Source organism: Dromaius novaehollandiae, chromosome 25, assembly GCF_036370855.1.
Source record: "Dromaius novaehollandiae isolate bDroNov1 chromosome 25, bDroNov1.hap1, whole genome shotgun sequence".
Classification (NCBI taxonomy): Eukaryota; Metazoa; Chordata; class Aves; order Casuariiformes; family Dromaiidae; genus Dromaius; species Dromaius novaehollandiae.
In genome coordinates, this window is record NC_088122.1 from 4,137,324 (window position 1) to 4,154,548 (window position 17,225).

General features: G+C 49.9%; 1 protein-coding gene across 1 annotated transcript; it reads left to right on the forward strand.

Moving 5' to 3' along the window:
• The first annotated feature begins 6,370 nt into the window (after nucleotides 1-6,370).
• On the forward strand, nucleotides 6,371-14,476 carry LOC112986277 (uncharacterized). The gene is made up of 20 exons (XM_064497341.1): nucleotides 6,371-6,531; nucleotides 7,769-7,840; nucleotides 7,953-8,024; nucleotides 8,127-8,198; nucleotides 8,308-8,367; nucleotides 8,478-8,549; nucleotides 8,663-8,734; nucleotides 8,845-8,916; nucleotides 9,029-9,100; nucleotides 9,225-9,284; nucleotides 9,409-9,468; nucleotides 9,579-9,650; nucleotides 9,763-9,834; nucleotides 9,959-10,018; nucleotides 10,143-10,202; nucleotides 10,313-10,384; nucleotides 10,498-10,569; nucleotides 11,960-12,025; nucleotides 12,644-12,779; nucleotides 12,977-14,476. The coding sequence occupies exons 1-20, from the start codon at nucleotides 6,399-6,401 to the stop codon at nucleotides 13,143-13,145; spliced, it is 1,596 nt and encodes a 531-aa protein (XP_064353411.1). The 5' UTR covers nucleotides 6,371-6,398; the 3' UTR covers nucleotides 13,146-14,476.
• Nucleotides 14,477-17,225: the final 2,749 nt, after the last annotated feature.

Genomic DNA, 17,225 nt, shown 5'->3' on the forward strand with positions numbered 1-17,225 from the left:
GCGTGAGGAGCCGCCTCCCCTTGTGGTGCTGGAGCTGCGCGAGGCGGCCGTTGGCGGCCGTTGGCGGCCGGTACCCATCGGGCTCAGAAACATGGTTCTGAGCCTCCGTGGCGCTGCGGGGCTGCCTGCGCTGTGCCTGCGTGGTAGAAGCACTGCTTGGGGCCAGGTGGGCCCTGTCACCATGGCCTGCCTGTCAGAGAGGCCCCACAGGCTTCACAACCTCTCTAGAGGCAGCGAACGCAGCTCCTTCATAGGCTGTGCTGATTGTGGCTGCTGTTCCCCATCCACCTCGGGCTTCCTGTTAACAGCCTGTGTCGGCTCCTTGAACTCCTCCAGCAGAGCCAGACCTGCAGCTGCTCCTGTTCATCTCTGGGCCACGACTCCTTAGAGGCCAGTTCTGCCACTGAAGGTGCTGCCATGTGTGTTCAGCTCTTCTGCTCACACACCGATGGTCTCCTTTGCCAGAGTAGCACCTTGCATTCAGCACTGGCTCACACGACTCTCTTAGTTTCAAAATGGCTTTCCAGCAGAGCAATGTCTTGCTAATGCTACCAAGCAGGGAACAGCCTCTCAGCCACACTAACACACACACAACCGCCCTGCTGATGAAAATAGTGAGCTGACACAGGCCTGGCCCTCCTGTACTGAAGAGGGATGGGGGATGGAGCTCCTTTTCCCTGGTACTGCTTCGTGCTGCCTGCACTCCCAACACAGAGGCCGTGCAGAGATGGGCATGCAGACAGTCACTTGAAAGTAGTTCTTGAACCTTCCCTGTGACAGGACTGTGGATGATGTTCTCTGCATATATGGCTGCCCCATCTTTTTGCCTTTTTTTTCCTAATGCCTTCTTGATTTGGCTGAAGTTTGTTATGCTGTTTTACACAGGTCTGTGGCAGGTAGGAGTGGTTCTCTGCAACAATAAAATATGATTCCAAAAAGAATATTCACTGGCATGAACTACGCGGCCAGTTAAAGAACTCTTACAGCAGAAGTCTCAAAGGACTGCCAAGAACAACTAGCTTGGCACCCCAGAAAACTATGAAGACTTCATTGCTATTAGCGGGCATCTAATAAATAACTGGGGGATGTGGGAAAACAGCAACTCACCGTTTTCTGATTCTCCAGTGCAAAGCAAGGATGCCTATCATGGCTAGTATAAAACCAGTGACTGCCACAGACAGTGCTATAATGTAGGTCTTCTGTGTGTTGTTATGATTTCCATCTTCTTTCTCATCATCCACACCTGGACGAGACAGCTTTCCTGTCCTAGGGATTTAGGCACGGCTTCCATGCCTTCAACACAGCACTACCCTTGCTGGGCAACCCCCTGCATTTCTTCTTTCCAGCTCTCTTCTATACTTTCCTGTTTCTTTTGACCCCATCTCTGATCGTGCTACTGCTTCCTTCCCCCTTCTGAACACCCTTGAAAAGAAAAGCCAGCCTTGGCTCTGTAATAATTCATGTACAAGGCGAGGTCCCCATAATTCTTTACCACTACCATTTAGCATGGTTGCTTAAAATATCAGAAACTTCCAGGGCTGAAGCTGCAGTTTCCCAATCACCTTTGCAAAGCAAAATGAGATGTGCTTTTTCTGGTCAATATTTATTTCAGTGCTGATCCTATCGATGTGCTGACAGTTTACTGGCACATAGTGGCAGCTTATCCTACACCAGTGTGACAATCTCTCTGTTATTACTGCTGGTCAGAACCCAGCGCAATAATGGAACCACAAAGTCCCTGACAAGCTGGTGCTCCACAAGATCTGTGTAGAGGTAGAGTGAGTTAAACCCTCTGGTGTTGTCCACCACAAAGGGAAATTTCTTAGCAGCAAACCCTGGAGAAGCCCCCAAAGTATGTGGTAGATCCTCAGTTGTAGAAACAGCTTAAGGATTTTCCTCCATTTTAAGCTTTGTTTTCCTTATGACAGTTGTAAAACAGGCCTACTGCTGGGGGAGTAGACAGCTGAAGCTTTGTTGTGGGAGTTGAAAAGATGGTTTGTACCTTCCATCATGTCTTATGCTGCAACACTGTTTTAAAGATGGCATCTGCTTTAATGTTATTCCAGCTCTGCGAGTACTGTATTTCTGCCAGGCCCACCTCCCACTTGCCTGAGAGCTCCAGGGGCCTTGCTAGCTCTGTGGTGACGTTAGAGCTGGTGTTTTGTGGGAAAATTCTAGCGCTGGTGTTGCCGGGTAATGTGATATGGAAACCCCTGTCTTCCATCCTTCTTTTCCACCACTCCAACTTCAATCACTAGATGTCCCGGACTTGGGAGACTTCTATCCAATTGCAAAAAAACTGCTGCGTATCGAAGTCTCCCTGCCATTATGCATCCACCTCTGCCAGAAGCACCTTATTTCTTTTAAAGCACCTTTTTGCTGCCTTGTGTAAGCAGTAAGCATGCAGATTTGCAAGCCAGATTGCCACTTGGCTTCTGTTCTGTTCAGATTGGCAGTTCTCCTTTTAGCACCTTCGAAAAGAGACTTTATCCTTCCCAGCTCCGCAGGAGCATAGTAAAATGTCTTTTAACAAAAGCAATGGCATGGAGCTGTATACTGAAACGCAGCTGCTATACATGTGCACTGTGCAAAGCCTGAAGTCTGCCCCAATAATACTGCATGGTCATCTTGTTAAGCTGGGACCAGCTGCGGGGGCCTCTTGATCCCCCTCACATAACTGGTCTCTTCTTTGCATGTGACAGGGTTTGCGCAGGGGGCCCCTGGGTGGCCTCCTCAGAGGTGTCCATAGTCCTCAGGCACAGTCCAACTTGATCATGCCCTCCCCCCTTTCTGTGCCCCCCACCCTCTTGACGTTCTCACCACCCCGGACACGTTAGGGTTTCTTCTGCAGCCTTGTAAAGTGGGGAGCCCCGAACCTGCCTTTTAATTACTTTCTATTCACACTTAAACTGTGATTACACATTTTATTAGCTCTTCTTAAGGAATGTTTTCAGCCAGCCGGCAAGACGCACAGATGAGCACACAGACTGTCACTCGAAAGTAGCTCTTGAGCCTTCCCTGTGACAGGACTGTGGATGATGTTCTCTGCATTTATGGCTGCCCCATCTTTTTGCCTTTTTTTTTCTAGTGCCTTCTTGATTTGGCTGTATTTTGGTGTTCTCTTTTATAGATGAGTCTGTAGAAGGTAATACCGGTTCTCTGCAACGATAAAGTGATTCCAAAAAGATTATTCACTGGCATGAACTACATGGCCAATTAAAGAAATCTTACAGCAGAAATCTCAAAGGACTGCCAAGAACAACTAGCTTGGCACCCCAGAAAACTATAAAGACTTCATTGCTATTAGCGGGCATCTAATAAATGACTGGGGGATGTGGGAAAACAGCAACTCACCGTTTTCTGATTCTCCAGTGCAAAGCAAGGATGCCTATCATGGCTAGTATAAAACCAGTGACTGCCACAGACAGTGCTATGATGTAGGTCTTCTGTGTGTTCTTATGACATGCACTATCCTTCTCATCATCCACACCTGGAGGAAATTACACAATTCCATACATTAGATGGGGAGAGTCTGCATTACTGATGATCTAACAGTGCATTCTACGTTCCCCGTAAACTTGTCACTTTGTCCCTATCTCGAAAGGAGTGAAACCCCTGGGACTGTGCCATCTTCTTGGTTTCAGAAGCAGCAAATGGAACTCCCAAGTCCTTGCACGTTAGGCTCTTTGGAGCCTCTCTTTTCTATATTCTCTGGCGCTGCTCTTATGCCAATGGCAATCTTAACTGTTTTATGCATGGGACTTGGCGAGAGGCAGCCAAACTCCCTCTTGTCCTTTCTGCCTACGCAAGTACTTACACAAGGGGTCAAACAGGAGCAAGCCATTGTCATCTTCAAGAATACCTCAGTCCCTTCTCAACTACTGAAGGCTTTGCTAGTACACCCTGAGGGACTGGGCCTCTAATAGCCAGTGACAGGGAGCGCTGCAATTTCTATGCTTCGGGAAGACTTGCTGCACTTTGCTCTTGATTTTTCCCACACCGTGGGATTTGGTGAACGACAGCTTTGCATTCACCTCATCCACCACCCTCACAGTGATTTTGGAAACCTCAGCCACTACCCCCGGAGCCTTCTCCTCGCCAGCATGAAGACTCTCAGCTCGTTTTACCTCTCCTCATAAGCCTTGGTACCTGATAACAGTAGGCCTGAGTATGGCCCTTCTGATACGTTTGTGGACATATGGTGAAACAGGGAGACAGCTTTCCTGTCCTAGGGATTTAGGCACACCTTCAACACAGCACTACCCTTGCTGGGCAACCCCCTGCATTTCTTCTTTCCAGCTCTCTTCTTCCCTACTTTCCTGTTTCTTTTGACCCCCATCTCTGATTGTGCTACTGCTTCCTTCCCCCGTCTGAACACCCTTGAAAAGCGAAAGACATGAGAGAGCAAATGGGTCCCCGTAATTCCTTGGGTCAAGGTGGCCTCCAGAGAAGTCTTGCCTCCCGTAACAGCCTGCAACATCACAGGGTCCAAAGGCACTCAGCTTGCTGCAGGATTATCCCTGATAAACTCAGGAACACACACACTACCTTACAGCTGCAGAAGAACCAACTGAAAGGCATAAACCCAGTGTTTCTGAATAGCTGGAGGAGAGCTGTAGCTTCCTAAGTCAACAGATACAGGGGCCACAAAGGACAGCTTTACGAAGAACAGATAAAACTATCTTGTGCTTACCTTCACAGGTTTTATAAATCGGACCTATGATGAGGCCATCTATGTAGAGTGGTTCGGAAAGATTTGTCAGCAGTGTCACTAATCAGAGAAAAGTAAAAAGTCTCAGCATGTCTCAGTCACAGAGGATGCAGAAGGACAGGAGTGTTTCCCTCTAGAGCCCGTGCACAGCCGGGGGAGCAGTGCAGCCCTTCTGACCCCAGGTGAAGGCAGGGATCCTGCTTGCCACTTCCTTGGGGCCTAAGCCCGCTCTGCATTCACTGCAAGGTCAGGAGATGCAGGCACTACAGGAGGCAGGTGCTCGTAAGCACCGCGGTTCTTAATGTGCACTGAATGCAGTTCACAATGCCTTGCTCCATAAATGACTATGTCCCTACATTCCTAGGGAACTGGGGGAAAGAGAAGGGTGAGAAATATTGCACAGCACCCACAAAAATGAGTGGTATGGAGTGTGGCATAGAGGATCTCTAGTGGTCCCTTGCCAACTCCACCGTTCTGTGATTCTGTGAGAAGCTTACCTGGGCATCTCTAATACACTAACTGCAACAAGTGCCACATACCAGAGATGAGCGTCACCTTCAGATAGCCATTTGTCATTTAGTGGAAAACACTTCTTTTTCCCTACTCTTTTCAAGTTTGGCTGCTGACATGTTATACTACAGCTACCAAGGCTATGGACAGACAGCTGTTTTGATTTATTATGGCACCTGACAGTTGATAGCAATTACCTGGTGCACGTTGTGCTCCAGTTTGTTCTTCAGCAGCAACAGGTACACTGTCCCTCGGACCTTCCTGAAATGCCTCTTTCTCCTCTTCCTTCACTGTCGTCTCTTCAGAAAGAAAGCAAGACATTTGAATTAAAAGGTCTGGTTCATCAGAAGGAACATGTCATCTTCTGAAGACAGTACTTCTCAAAATGCTGAATAACTTTTTCAAAACAAAACTCGACGTTTTGAGGGTTCAGCTAGTCCAAAGAAAGATTCGTTTCTGGAAAAACAACTAAGCACACCACACGTTCCAGCTGACTAATGCAGACAAGAAAAACAGACACAGTGGGTGAGGAGTAAATTGCATCTACTTTTCATGAACACATTCCCCTTGGTGCATTTTTGGTCACTTTTGAATGTACCCATTGGAAACGCCCATTGTAGGAAGGGGAAAACAAACCACAGAAATGCTGTGCCAGGATGGTATAAAGAGCTCTGGTCTTTTGCTCTTCTGCCCATTGTTTCTAAGCTTCTTAGAAATTATCAATTCATTTATTGGGCTTTATGCAGCAAGGGCCTGATCCAAACCAATCCGAGTCTGAACTGGGGACTTGGGCCCACCATATGACAAATTATCGTGCCTGGTGGTCAGATCTCTCTTAGGGTCAGGGAAGAAAACACAGATCCTTTTCTGACACAAGTGGAAGGAGCTAATCGTCAGCTACAAGCATATTTGGAGGCAGAGACAAATGGCAACACTTTCCATTACATATATTGCTATCCTGGAAATCTAAGGAACTATAAAAAAATTCATTCTTTCCAAGAAAGGCACGGAGCAAGTTTGGAGCCAGGAGGGCAGGAGGCGGCGGGGCAGCAGGTCACAGAGGAGCCGTGAGGTGACAGAGGAGCCGTGAGGTGACAGAGGGCCCCTGGGCTCACAAAGGGGCCCCGTGGGGCGGCGCCGGGCTCAGGACGCGCGGTGGTGGCTGGCGAGCGGCAGCATGGTGCGAGTGCGGGGGGCCGCGGCCCCCAGCTTCTTCCTGCTGCTCCTGCTCCTGCCCCGGCTCCTGTGCCGCCCGGTGGCCCTGCGGGCCTGGCACGCCAGGACCGCCCAGCTGCGAGCGCCGGGCCCAGGTAGGGCGGGGGGCACCGGGGCGGGCGGCGGCGGGGCCCGGGGGGGTGCGGAGGGGCTGCAGCCGCTGCGGGGGCTTGCCCGGGGGACGGTGCGGCGGGCAGAGGAGGCGGCACGGACTCGCGGCGCGACTCTGCCGGCAGCCCGGCCGTGTTCCGGGCTGTGCGTGAAACTCCGTCTCCCCCCTGCCCGCCCCAGCTCGCTCTCCCGGGACATGCCAGCAAGACCTTGCGGACCCTGGAGATGAGGGAAAGCCGGGTTGTTTCCCCCCATGCGCGGGACACGTTCCGCCTTTCCGAAGCATTTCCTCCCCCTGTTTCCCAGGGGCCACAGCTCGTGACGGCAGCCCACGAGGTGCTGGCAGCTCAGCGCTAGCGCAAGTTGTAGAGGAGCGCGTTTCTCGTGTAGTCTAGGCTTGCAGCCAGGCGGGCAGTGGTGTGGAGAAGAGCGTGTTTCTTCCTCCTGGCCTGGGTTTTCTTTCCAAGTCTTGTGTTCCCAGCTGGCAGTGACACGCAGGCCAGGTTAGCTTTGCTCCGGTGCTAAGTGTTGAGATCGCGTGCGTCATGGGCACGTGAAGGAATCCGTCGGAGAGGTCTTTCAGCGTTACCTGGTGAAACATCCCCCCAAGATCCCCAGCGAGCAGCTGGAGGCAGCGAGGGTCCAGCCTTTCTGTGCCCAGCGGGCTCTTCTCCCAGACACGTGTCAGTGATGATGGTTGTCCTCCGGGGCTGAGCGTTGCCCGCTTGGTTTGTGCTTCTTCCCCGTACGGGAGAGCTGTCCTCATAAGGCAGCCCAGGGGTCAGTTCCCGTGTGCACCTGGTCCTTGGGGAGTGTTAGATGTAGCAGCAAAGCACGATGTGGAGAGCTGTTGAATCTGGCCCAAGGACACCCAGGCCCCCTCGGCAGCCCTGAGGACCTCGGCCTATGTCCGCATCCCAGGCAGAGTTGTGCAGCTGCGCTCGTTAGAGGTGAGCGGACGGTCAGAGCTGCCAAAGAGCGGAGTGGCAATCAGGAGACCTTGGAGACGTGAGCCGGCATGCCTTGCCTTGAGAATTAGTTGTGTAGTGAGATGATGCCGCTGGAGGCACCCATCAGCTGTTTGCAAGATGCTCATGAGGTGAAGGGAGAGAAGAGCGTTGTGGAGCACTCACATGATGCAACACTTTCAGTAAATTACTTGAGATGCATAGTATAGCGAAATACGCCAGGTCAGCTGTTTTCACGCTTGTCTGACTACAGATGGGCGTGTAGCCAAGGCTGACCCCTCTCTGGACAGGGGACCAGTCTTCAAGCGTCAGCAAGACCCCCTGGGTAAGTAGTTGGTATTTATTTCCTGGAAAGAGTAAGAATTGTTACAGTTCCCTAGATTTCCAGGATAGTAGTATATGCCGTGGAAGCTGTTCTCACGTCTGTTTGCCAACAGATGGGCCTGCAGTGGAAGCGCCTGGAGATTTAGCGCAGGATTCCGTTTCTGAGTATCAGCAGGATCCCCTCGGTAGGTGGTCAGCATTGATTGCCTGGAAAGAACAGGCTTTTCCCTTTTTCATGAATGAGGAGAATAGCAAAATATGTAAAGGAAACTTGTCATTGCCTCCAGATGTGCCTGTAGACAGAGCATATCCATCTTCAGAGAGGGACCTGATTTTTGAGGGTCGCTGGCATCTCCAGGGTAAGTAGTCAGTATTGATTTCCTTTTTACAATTCCTTAAATTACCAGGAGAATGAGATGTGTAACGCAAACTGTTCTCATTTGTCATTGGCTACAAATCTGCTTGTAGGCAGAGCTTCCCCAGGCTCAAAAAGGGGTTGGATGTTTGCGCATCAGCGTCCTCCCCTGGGTAAGTAGCCAGCATTGATTTCTTGCAAAGTATAAGCATTTTTACAACGCTTTGCATTATGAGGAGAGCAAAATATGTAACAGAAACATCTCCTGTATGTTTGCCTACAGATGTGCCTGCAGGCAGAGTGTACCTCTCTTCGGAGAGGGATCCCATTTCTGAGCGTCGGCAGGATCCCCTGGGTCAGTAGCCAGCATTGATTTCCTGGAAAAAAATAAGTGTTCTTATATCTCCTTAGATTAGCACGAGAGCAAAATATGTAATGGAAACTGTTCTCATGCACGTTTGCCTACAGATGTCCCTGCATCTGAAGGGCGTGGAGGTCCAGAGCAGGATCCGATTTCTGAGCATCGTCAGGATCCCCTGGGTGAGTAGCCAGCACTGATTTCCTGGAAAGAATAAGCATTTTTACAGCACTTTGCATTAGCAGGAGAGCAAAATATGTAACAGAAACATCTCCTGTATGTTTGCCTACAGATGTGCCTGCAGGCAGAGTGTACCTCTCTTCGGAGAGGGATCCCATTTCTGAGCACCAGCAGGATCCCCTGGGTCAGTAGCCAGCATTGATTTCCTGGAAAAAATAAGTGTTCTTATATCTCCTTAGATTAGCAGGAGAGCAAAATATGTAATGGAAACTGTTCTCATGCACGTTTGCCTACAGATGTCCCTACAGCTGAAGGGCGTGGAGGTCCAGAGCAGGATCCGATTTCTGAGCATCGTCAGGATCCCCTGGGTGAGTAGCCAGCACTGATTTCCTGGAAAGAATAAGCATTTTTACAGCACTTTGCATTAGCAGGAGAGCAGAATATGTAACGCAAACTGTTCTCATTTGTCTTTGGCTACAAATCTGCTTGCAGGCAGAGCTTCCCCAGCTTCGAAAAGGGGTCGGATATTTGCTCATCGGCGTCATCCCCTGGGTAAGTAGCCAGTATGGATGTCCTGGAAAGCATAAGCGTTTTTACAACTCTTTACATTAGCAGGAGAGTGAAATATGTAAGGCAAACTGTTGTCATTTGTCTTTGGCTACAAATCTGCTTGTAGGCAGAGCTTCCCCAGGCTCAAAAAGGGGTTGGATGGCTGAGCGTCAGCAAGATCCCCTGGGTGAGTAGCCAGTATTGATTTCTTGCAAAGAATAAGCATTTTTACAACACTTTGCATTATCAGGAGAGCAAAATATGTAACAGAAACATCTCCTGTATGTTTGCCTACAGATGTGCCTGCAGGCAGAGTGTACCTCTCTTCGGAGAGGGATCCCATTTCTGAGCGTCGGCAGGATCCCCTGGGTCAGTAGCCAGCATTGATTTCCTGGAAAAAATAAGTGTTCTTATATCTCCTTAGATTAGCAGGAGAGCAAAATATGTAATGGAAACTGTTCTCATGCATGTTTGCCTACAGATGTCCCTACAGCTGAAGGGCGTGGAGGTCCAGAGCAGGATCCGATTTCTGAGCATCGTCAGGATCCCCTGGGTGAGTAGCCAGCACTGATTTCCTGGAAAGAATAAGCATTTTTACAGCACTTTGCATTAGCAGGAGAGCAGAATATGTAACGCAAACTGTTCTCATTTGTCTTTGGCTACAAATCTGCTTGCAGGCAGAGCTTCCCCAGCTTCGAAAAGGGGTCGGATATTTGCTCATCGGCGTCATCCCCTGGGTAAGTAGCCAGTATGGATGTCCTGGAAAGCATAAGCGTTTTTACAACTCTTTACATTAGCAGGAGAGTGAAATATGTAAGGCAAACTGTTGTCATTTGTCTTTGGCTACAAATCTGCTTGTAGGCAGAGCTTCCCCAGGCTCAAAAAGGGGTTGGATGGCTGAGCGTCAGCAAGATCCCCTGGGTGAGTAGCCAGTATTGATTTCTTGCAAAGAATAAGCATTTTTACAACACTTTGCATTATCAGGAGAGCAAAATATGTAACAGAAACATCTCCTGTATGTTTGCCTACAGATGTGCCTGCAGGCAGAGTGTACCTCTCTTCGGAGAGGGATCCCATTTCTGAGCGTCGGCAGGATCCCCTGGGTCAGTAGCCAGCATTGATTTCCTGGAAAAAAATAAGTGTTCTTATATTTCCTTAGATTAGCACGAGAGCGAAATATGTAATGGAAACTGTTCTCATGCATGTTTGCCTACAGATGTCCCTTCAGCTGAAGCGCACGAAGGTCCAGAGCAGAATCCCATTTCTGAGCGTCATCAGGATCCCCTGGGTGAGTAGCCAGCAATGGTTTCTTGGAAAGAATAGGCATTTTTACAGCACTTTAGAGTAGCAGGAGAGTAAAATATGGAATGCAAATATATATGTAATAGAAAACTGGAAGGGACTGACCCGAGTTTCCCTGGGAGTGACCCTGCATTTCACACTTTGCAGGCATTTGTGTCCAGTTCTGGGCACCCCAGGGCAGGGAAGACAGGGGCATACAGGAGTGGGACTGGCTAAGGACCCCTGTGGTGCTTAAGGGGTTGGAGCGTCTGACCTCTGAGGAGAGTCCGAGCGAGCTGGGCACATTTAGCTTGGAGAACAGAAGGCTCAGGGTGGATCTTACGCTTGTTTATAAATACCTGGTGGGAGGATGTAAAGAAGATGGTGCTAACAGCCCTGAAATGCAGAGTTTGCTCCCACAGCAGGGCTGAAATGTAGCCCAGCTGCAGAGCCTGGTCCCTGGCCTACTGCCAGCATTGGTGGTTATTTATTCCTATCTCCATTGGATTCAAGAGCTATTTGTGCTTTCTCATCCAACTGTCCGATATTTTCATTTAAAAGGACACCACCAAAAGCAGCATCCTCCGCACAATTAATACTTTGTCTTTTAAAATTATTTTTTAAACTTGACTGCATAAAGAGAAATGATCATTTGCGTTCTGGAAGGACTTTCTGCCCAGGTCAGTCTGCTGCCGCTTGTCGGTTAGATTTATGCCACCTGATGTCTCCCTGAACAGTCTTTGCCTGGGGGAGTATGGCACAGAGGTGTGCCTGCTCCTGCGAGGCCTCATGCCCAGTTCCCTGCAGTCAGCTCCAGCAGCAAATGGATCCTGACTGTCAACAAAGTAGCTATGAAGGAGCTAAACCATCTGTCTGCAAAGGAGGAGGAAGAAGATCTAGGGCAATCTACACTTTCTGCTTCCCCTGCACCCATCTGAAGAGGGCTCTACCCTCTGTTTCTCTGGGTATTTTAAAGAAGAGGGAAATCTCTTCCCCTCTTGCCTGCGAACAGCCTCTTCCTCTCTCTACCAGTGGAAGGGGCAGGGGGAGAAAGGTCCTGCAGGTTAGTGTCTTGCCAGGTCCCTTGGCTGAGGGGTGGTGTTTGCTCTCTGCTGGATGCGTTGGGCAGAGCAGGAGCTCCTGCTGGCTCAGGCCAGTCTTGAAGACTTTTTCTTAAGGAGGCATGGAGCAGGAAGCAGTGGTTTTACCCTTCAGTGCTGCTACTAATTCACCAAAGATGTCAGCATACAGCCCAAGAGCCAGGGAAATGAAATCTTTGTGCAGTGTGGTGGCTTGTTTCTATCCCCCAGAGGTACCATTTCCTAGAGGAGAATGTTCCTATCCTTCTGCATCCTCTGTGACTGAGACATGCCAAGACTTTGCTTTTCTCTGATTAGGGACAACTCCTTCAAAATGGGAAGAGAAGGTCCCCGACATAATCCCAGTGGATAAAACTGGTGAAGGTAAATGCAAAGTAGTTTTACTCATTTTTTTTGTAAAGCTGCCCTTTATGACCTTTCTCAGGTTAATAGTGAGCACAAGTCTTCCTGCCCATCTCTAAGCAATGCATCATCGTCTAGTGAGAGTCTTACCTATACAACAGGGGCATCATTTTGGCTTTGTATTTGTTTGACTTAGGAAGCTGCAACTCTTCTCCAGCTATTTGGAAACTCGGTTTATGCCTTTCAGTTGTTTTTTCTGCAGCTGAAATGTATTGTGTGTGTTCAGCTGAAAGAGGGCAAACATTTTCCAATAGCTGTGGTAGTTTGTTTGCCTAGACCTCGACTACAGAATTACCAGGGCAGGTTTTGTTGTTGTTGTTGTCAAGCTGCTTAGAATACGAGGAAAACCTGCAGTGAACTGAGACGTGAGAGTTCAGAACGAGTCACTGTACATAATCTCTGAGCTGTTCGATACATTTAATTTTGAAAGCCAGCTCTGTAACCTTGGTTTCAGAAGTCATCAGACAGACCTTTAGAAACAACTTTCCAGATTGTACGGGGAACGTAAAATGGGCTGTTAGATCATCAACAATGCAGACTCTCCCCATCTAATGTATGGAATTGTGTAATTTCCTCCAGATGTGGACAATAAGAAAACAGATGGAAATCGTAACAACACACAGAAGACCTACATTATAGCACTGTCTGTGGCAGTCACTGGTTTTATACTAGCCATGATAGGCATCCTTGCTTTGCACTGGAGAATCAGAAAACGGTGAGTTGCTGTTTTCCCACATCCCCCAGTTATTTATTAGATGCCCCCTAATAGCAATGAAGTCTTCATAGTTTTCTGGGGTGCCAAGCTAGTTGTTCTTGGCAGTCCTTTGAGACTTCTGCTGTAAGATTTCTTTAATTGGCCGCATAGTTCATGCCAGTGAATATTCTTTTTGGAATCATATTTTATTGTTGCAGAGAACCACTCCTACCTGCCACAGACCCGTGTATAAAACATCATACCAAACTTCAGCCAAATCAAGAAGGCATTAGGAAAAACAAGGCAAAAAGATGGGGCTGCCATAGATGCAGAGAACATCATCCACAGTCCTGTCACAGGGAAAGTTCAAGGACTATTTCTGAGTGACAGTCTGTGTGCCCATCTGTGCGCCTTGCCGGTCAGCTGTTGCAGCTGGAGCAGTACTCCCTTGCACCACTCCCCCCTCGGCCGCCACGCGTGCTGTGCCCAAGCTCTGATTTCCTGCCTGCCTCGGAAGTGCAGGCATACCTCGGAGATACGGCTGGTGCGGTTCCAGACCACCACAATGAAGTGAGCATCGGAACAAAGCGAGAAACACAATTTTTTTTTTTAGTTTCCCAGTGCATATAAAGGTTATGTTTACACCATACTGTAGTCTGTTGTGTGCAATAGTATTTTGTCTAAAAGAACAATGTACATACCTTAATCAAAAATACTTTATTGCTAAAAAATGCTAACTATCAATCATCTGAGCCTTCAGCGAGTTGCAGTCTTTTTGCTGATGGAGAGTCTTGCCTCAATGTTGATGGCTGCTGACTGATCAGGGTGGTGGTTGCTGAAGACTGGGGTGGCTGTGGCAATTTCTTAAACTAAGACAACAATGAAGTTTGCTGCATCGATTGACTCTTCCTTTCACGAGCGATTTTTCTGTGGCATGTGATGCTGTTTGATAGCATTTTACCTGCAATAGAACTTCTTTCAAAATTGGAAGTCAATCCTCTCAAACCCTGCTGCTGCTTTATCAACTAAGTTTATGCAATATTCTAAATCCTTTGTTGTCATTTCAACAGTGTTCACAGCATCTTCACCAGGAGTAGATTCCATCTCAAGAAACCACTTTCTTTGCTCATCCATAAGTTAAAGTTTTATCATGAGATTGCAGCAATTCAGTCACATCTTCGGGCTCCCCTTCGAACTCGTTCTCTTGTTGTTTCCACCACATCTGCAGTTACTTTGTCCGCTGAAGTCTTGAACCCCTCGAAGTCATCCATGAGGGTTGGAATCAACTTCTTCCAAATTCCTATTGAAGTTGATATTTTGGCCTCCTCCCATGAGGCACGAATATTCTTAATGGCATCTAGAATGGTGAATCCTTTCCAGAAGGTTTCAATTTACTTTGCCCAGATGCATCAGAGGAATCACTATCTATGGCAGCTATAGACTTACAAAACGTTAATAAGACTTGAAAGTCGAAATTACTCTTTGATCAATAGGCTGCAGAATGGATGTTGTGTTAGCAGGCATGAAAACAACATTAATCTCATTGTACATCTCCATCAGATCTCTTGGGTGAACTATCTATTCCACAAGTACAAGTTTAGAAAAATAAAACATAATTCCCTCTCAAATGCTTTCAGGTTTTTTTTTTTTAATTTTTTTTAATGGAAAGAATTTTTTGGATGGGGTGAGAAAGGGAGAAGCATGAGTGTTTAAAAATGCAGCAGCACAGAGACTCCTTTGGGCCTTCCCCTGAAGAAGATGTTATGTGATCCCATGTGTTGCTAGAAACCCCACATGCTGGAGACACAGCATAAATGTGAGACCTAGTGGACAAGATCCAGTTGTAGTTTTTGTTCCGTTAATTCCCTACAGCCACTGGTGCTTCCCAGTCCCACCTGGAACAGGACCTGTCTTTGCTGCTGCTCCATACAGCTCCCAGTGCCTGGGAGCCCAGCGGGGCAGGTCCTGGCTCATCGGGTGCTTATGCTGATAATACCTTGCTCTTCTGCACATCGATTGTTTAGATTGGGAAAAGGAGGATTGGGGCCTGGGAAAGAGGAAGGTAAACCTCCCGGCTGGAGGAGGAGCTGGACAATGCAAGAGATTGGGAGACAAATGCTGTGGGATGCTCAGGGCCCAAGACTGGTCCCTCTGAGCAGTTGCACAGCAGGATGTGGACACGGCTCTCTGGAGGATCCATGGTGCAGAGGAGCAGCAAGAAGCAAGGAGCAGCAGAAGGAAGCCATGACCCAACACCGACCTCCTGTGCCGCCTGGCACCACACCAAAGGGATTGGGAGGGACTGTGGGTGACACGGGGGAAACGAGGGGAGCTGAGCCCAGGAAGCGGCGAGGAGAAGTGTTGGACTGAGGCCGAGCCTGGAGAAAGGGGAGGAAGGGTGTTTCCCTAAATGCTCATTTAACTGTCCATATCTTCTTTATTTCTCGATAGCCAAATCAGTAATTAAAATTTATGTTAATTGTCAATAAATGAAATGAAGTGACATCCCCTCGATCAAGACTATTTTGCCTGCAACAAGCATTCAAACATTTTGAGAGCAGCCCGTGAGCCTCTGCACGGGCAGCGCTGAAGGCTGCTCACAGGCGATGCTGAGCTTAACTGCACCCCCGTGAGCAGGTTTCTGCGCTCGCCCGGGGCTGACGGCAGGAGGATGTTCGACAGCCGCGTTTGGGGAGGAAAAGGGTGCAGTGAAGTCACGGACATAACAAACTGCAGCAGAGGATCTGACAGTTTCCCGACACGAGCCTCCAAGCAGCCCCTCGCAGCCTCTGCACAGGCAGCAAGTCGCACGGTTTGGAGGCCCTGCAAAGTTTTCTTGCTCAGGGAAAGCGGTTGAATCTAGCTCGTTTTGTTTGCTGAAGCCAAAATGTCAAGCCAAGTGTTTGAAAACTAACACGGCCCCCTAGAAAAAGGGCTGCTTTTCCTGCCCCCCCCCCCCCCCCCCGCCCAGTGGTGGGTTCTCAGGTGAGGATTGCACAAGCGGTGCAAGTGGTAGCACGTGTCTGAGCCCCTCTCCACTGCCCTCATGGCATTTAACGCCACGGCGAAGCGATCCTTGCAGCACAACCCCGCCTCCGACTGTACTGCAGCTGGGAAGTACATTCGGGTCCGTTCTATGACAAGATGCCACCCTGCGGGGCTGGCCTGCCCTCTGATCACGCAGCCGGGCTGAGGAACCCCAACTGCTGCCGAGGGGCTGTCTGCCCTCCCTCCCAGCAGCACCCGTGCTCATCCCACCCCACAGGGACTGCTCCAGGCAGCTAAAGCACCACAAAGTCATTTCCTCGATTTGCAGTTTTTCCTGGTTTTGGAGACACCTAGGTCACTGTGAGCTCCAGCCAGCCCCAGAGCCGGAGAAGGGAAGCAGGGGGGCACAAGGGAATGGGACCAGTCCCACGGGCAGCAGCCAGGCAGGAGCTTGGCCCTGCCGTGCCGCAAAACCAGCCCTCGGCATTCCCACGTGTGCAAGGTGCACTTCTCAAACTCTTAGGAGACCAAAACGTTTCTAACAACCATGGAGCTGGGATGGGGCCGTGCTAAAAACAGAGCCCAGGAAGGAAAAACAGCTCCTGCTTCCTCCCCAGGGAGCCCCAGCACCAGCGGTCACCCGGGACCCATCGAGCTGGGGAGACCAGCACCATCCCCAGCTCAGCAGCTCCCAGGCGCAGGGTCGTGCAGGACACGAGGTCTCTGCCCCAGGGTGCCGGCTCCAGCCCGGGGCAGGGGTCCTGCCCCCATGCCCCTCTGGAGGAACGGACTCAGCAAGCCCTGCTGGGGCTCTGCACCCCACATCGCCCTCGGCACAAGCTGCAGAGCACTGTGTCCCAGGAGCCTGGATCAGCCTCTCCTGACCCAAACCAGTTTGCAGCTCTCATGTGCTGCAGCCTCGGCTGTAGCACTCTGGCAGAGCTTGGACCAAGACTCCAGAGTTCCTCAGGATGGTGGCAAGGCCTTATTGCGTGGTCCTGCAGCGCTCAGCACCAGCCAGTGGACTCCCGGAGCGAAGCGCCAGGCAGGACGGGCTGGCAGAAGGGTGGCTCCCGCTCAGACGATTCACTAGAGCAATGCCAGCAGTGCGGCGGTGGGAAGATCCCCTGCGGAGCATCCACCAGGACCCCAGGCTGCAGGGGAGGCCAGGCCAGGCCAGACCAGTCTGGTGCAGCGCCCTGTCCTCCCCCCAGAGGGGCTGCAAAGACCCTCCTGGCTCAGACCTCACCATCCCGCTCGCCTCCTTGCTTGGCCCACACTAAGGCAGCTCCTGTGCGCAGAGAAGAGAAACCTGCCCTTAAATCACAGCAAGCCTTGGTTTTGTCCACCTTCAACTCAAGCCTAAAGCCCTTCCCAGGGGAAGACCAGGAAAGCCGCTCACCGTGCCCAGGGAACCCAGCAGTGGGGCACCCCAGCAGGGAGACAGCCCCAGCCCTTCGGGCCCTCCCCTCTTCTCCA

Excerpts from the sequence above, each read along its gene's own strand:
- LOC112986277 (XM_064497341.1), top strand. The coding sequence starts at position 6,399 with ATGGTGCGAGTGCGGGGGGCCGCGGCCCCCAGCTTCTTCCTGCTGCTC. Across the intron at positions 10,385-10,497 it reads GCGTCGGCAGGATCCCCTGG|ATGTCCCTTCAGCTGAAGCG; the intron begins GTCAGTAGCCAG and ends GTTTGCCTACAG. Across the intron at positions 12,026-12,643 it reads AGTGGATAAAACTGGTGAAG|ATGTGGACAATAAGAAAACA; the intron begins GTAAATGCAAAG and ends AATTTCCTCCAG.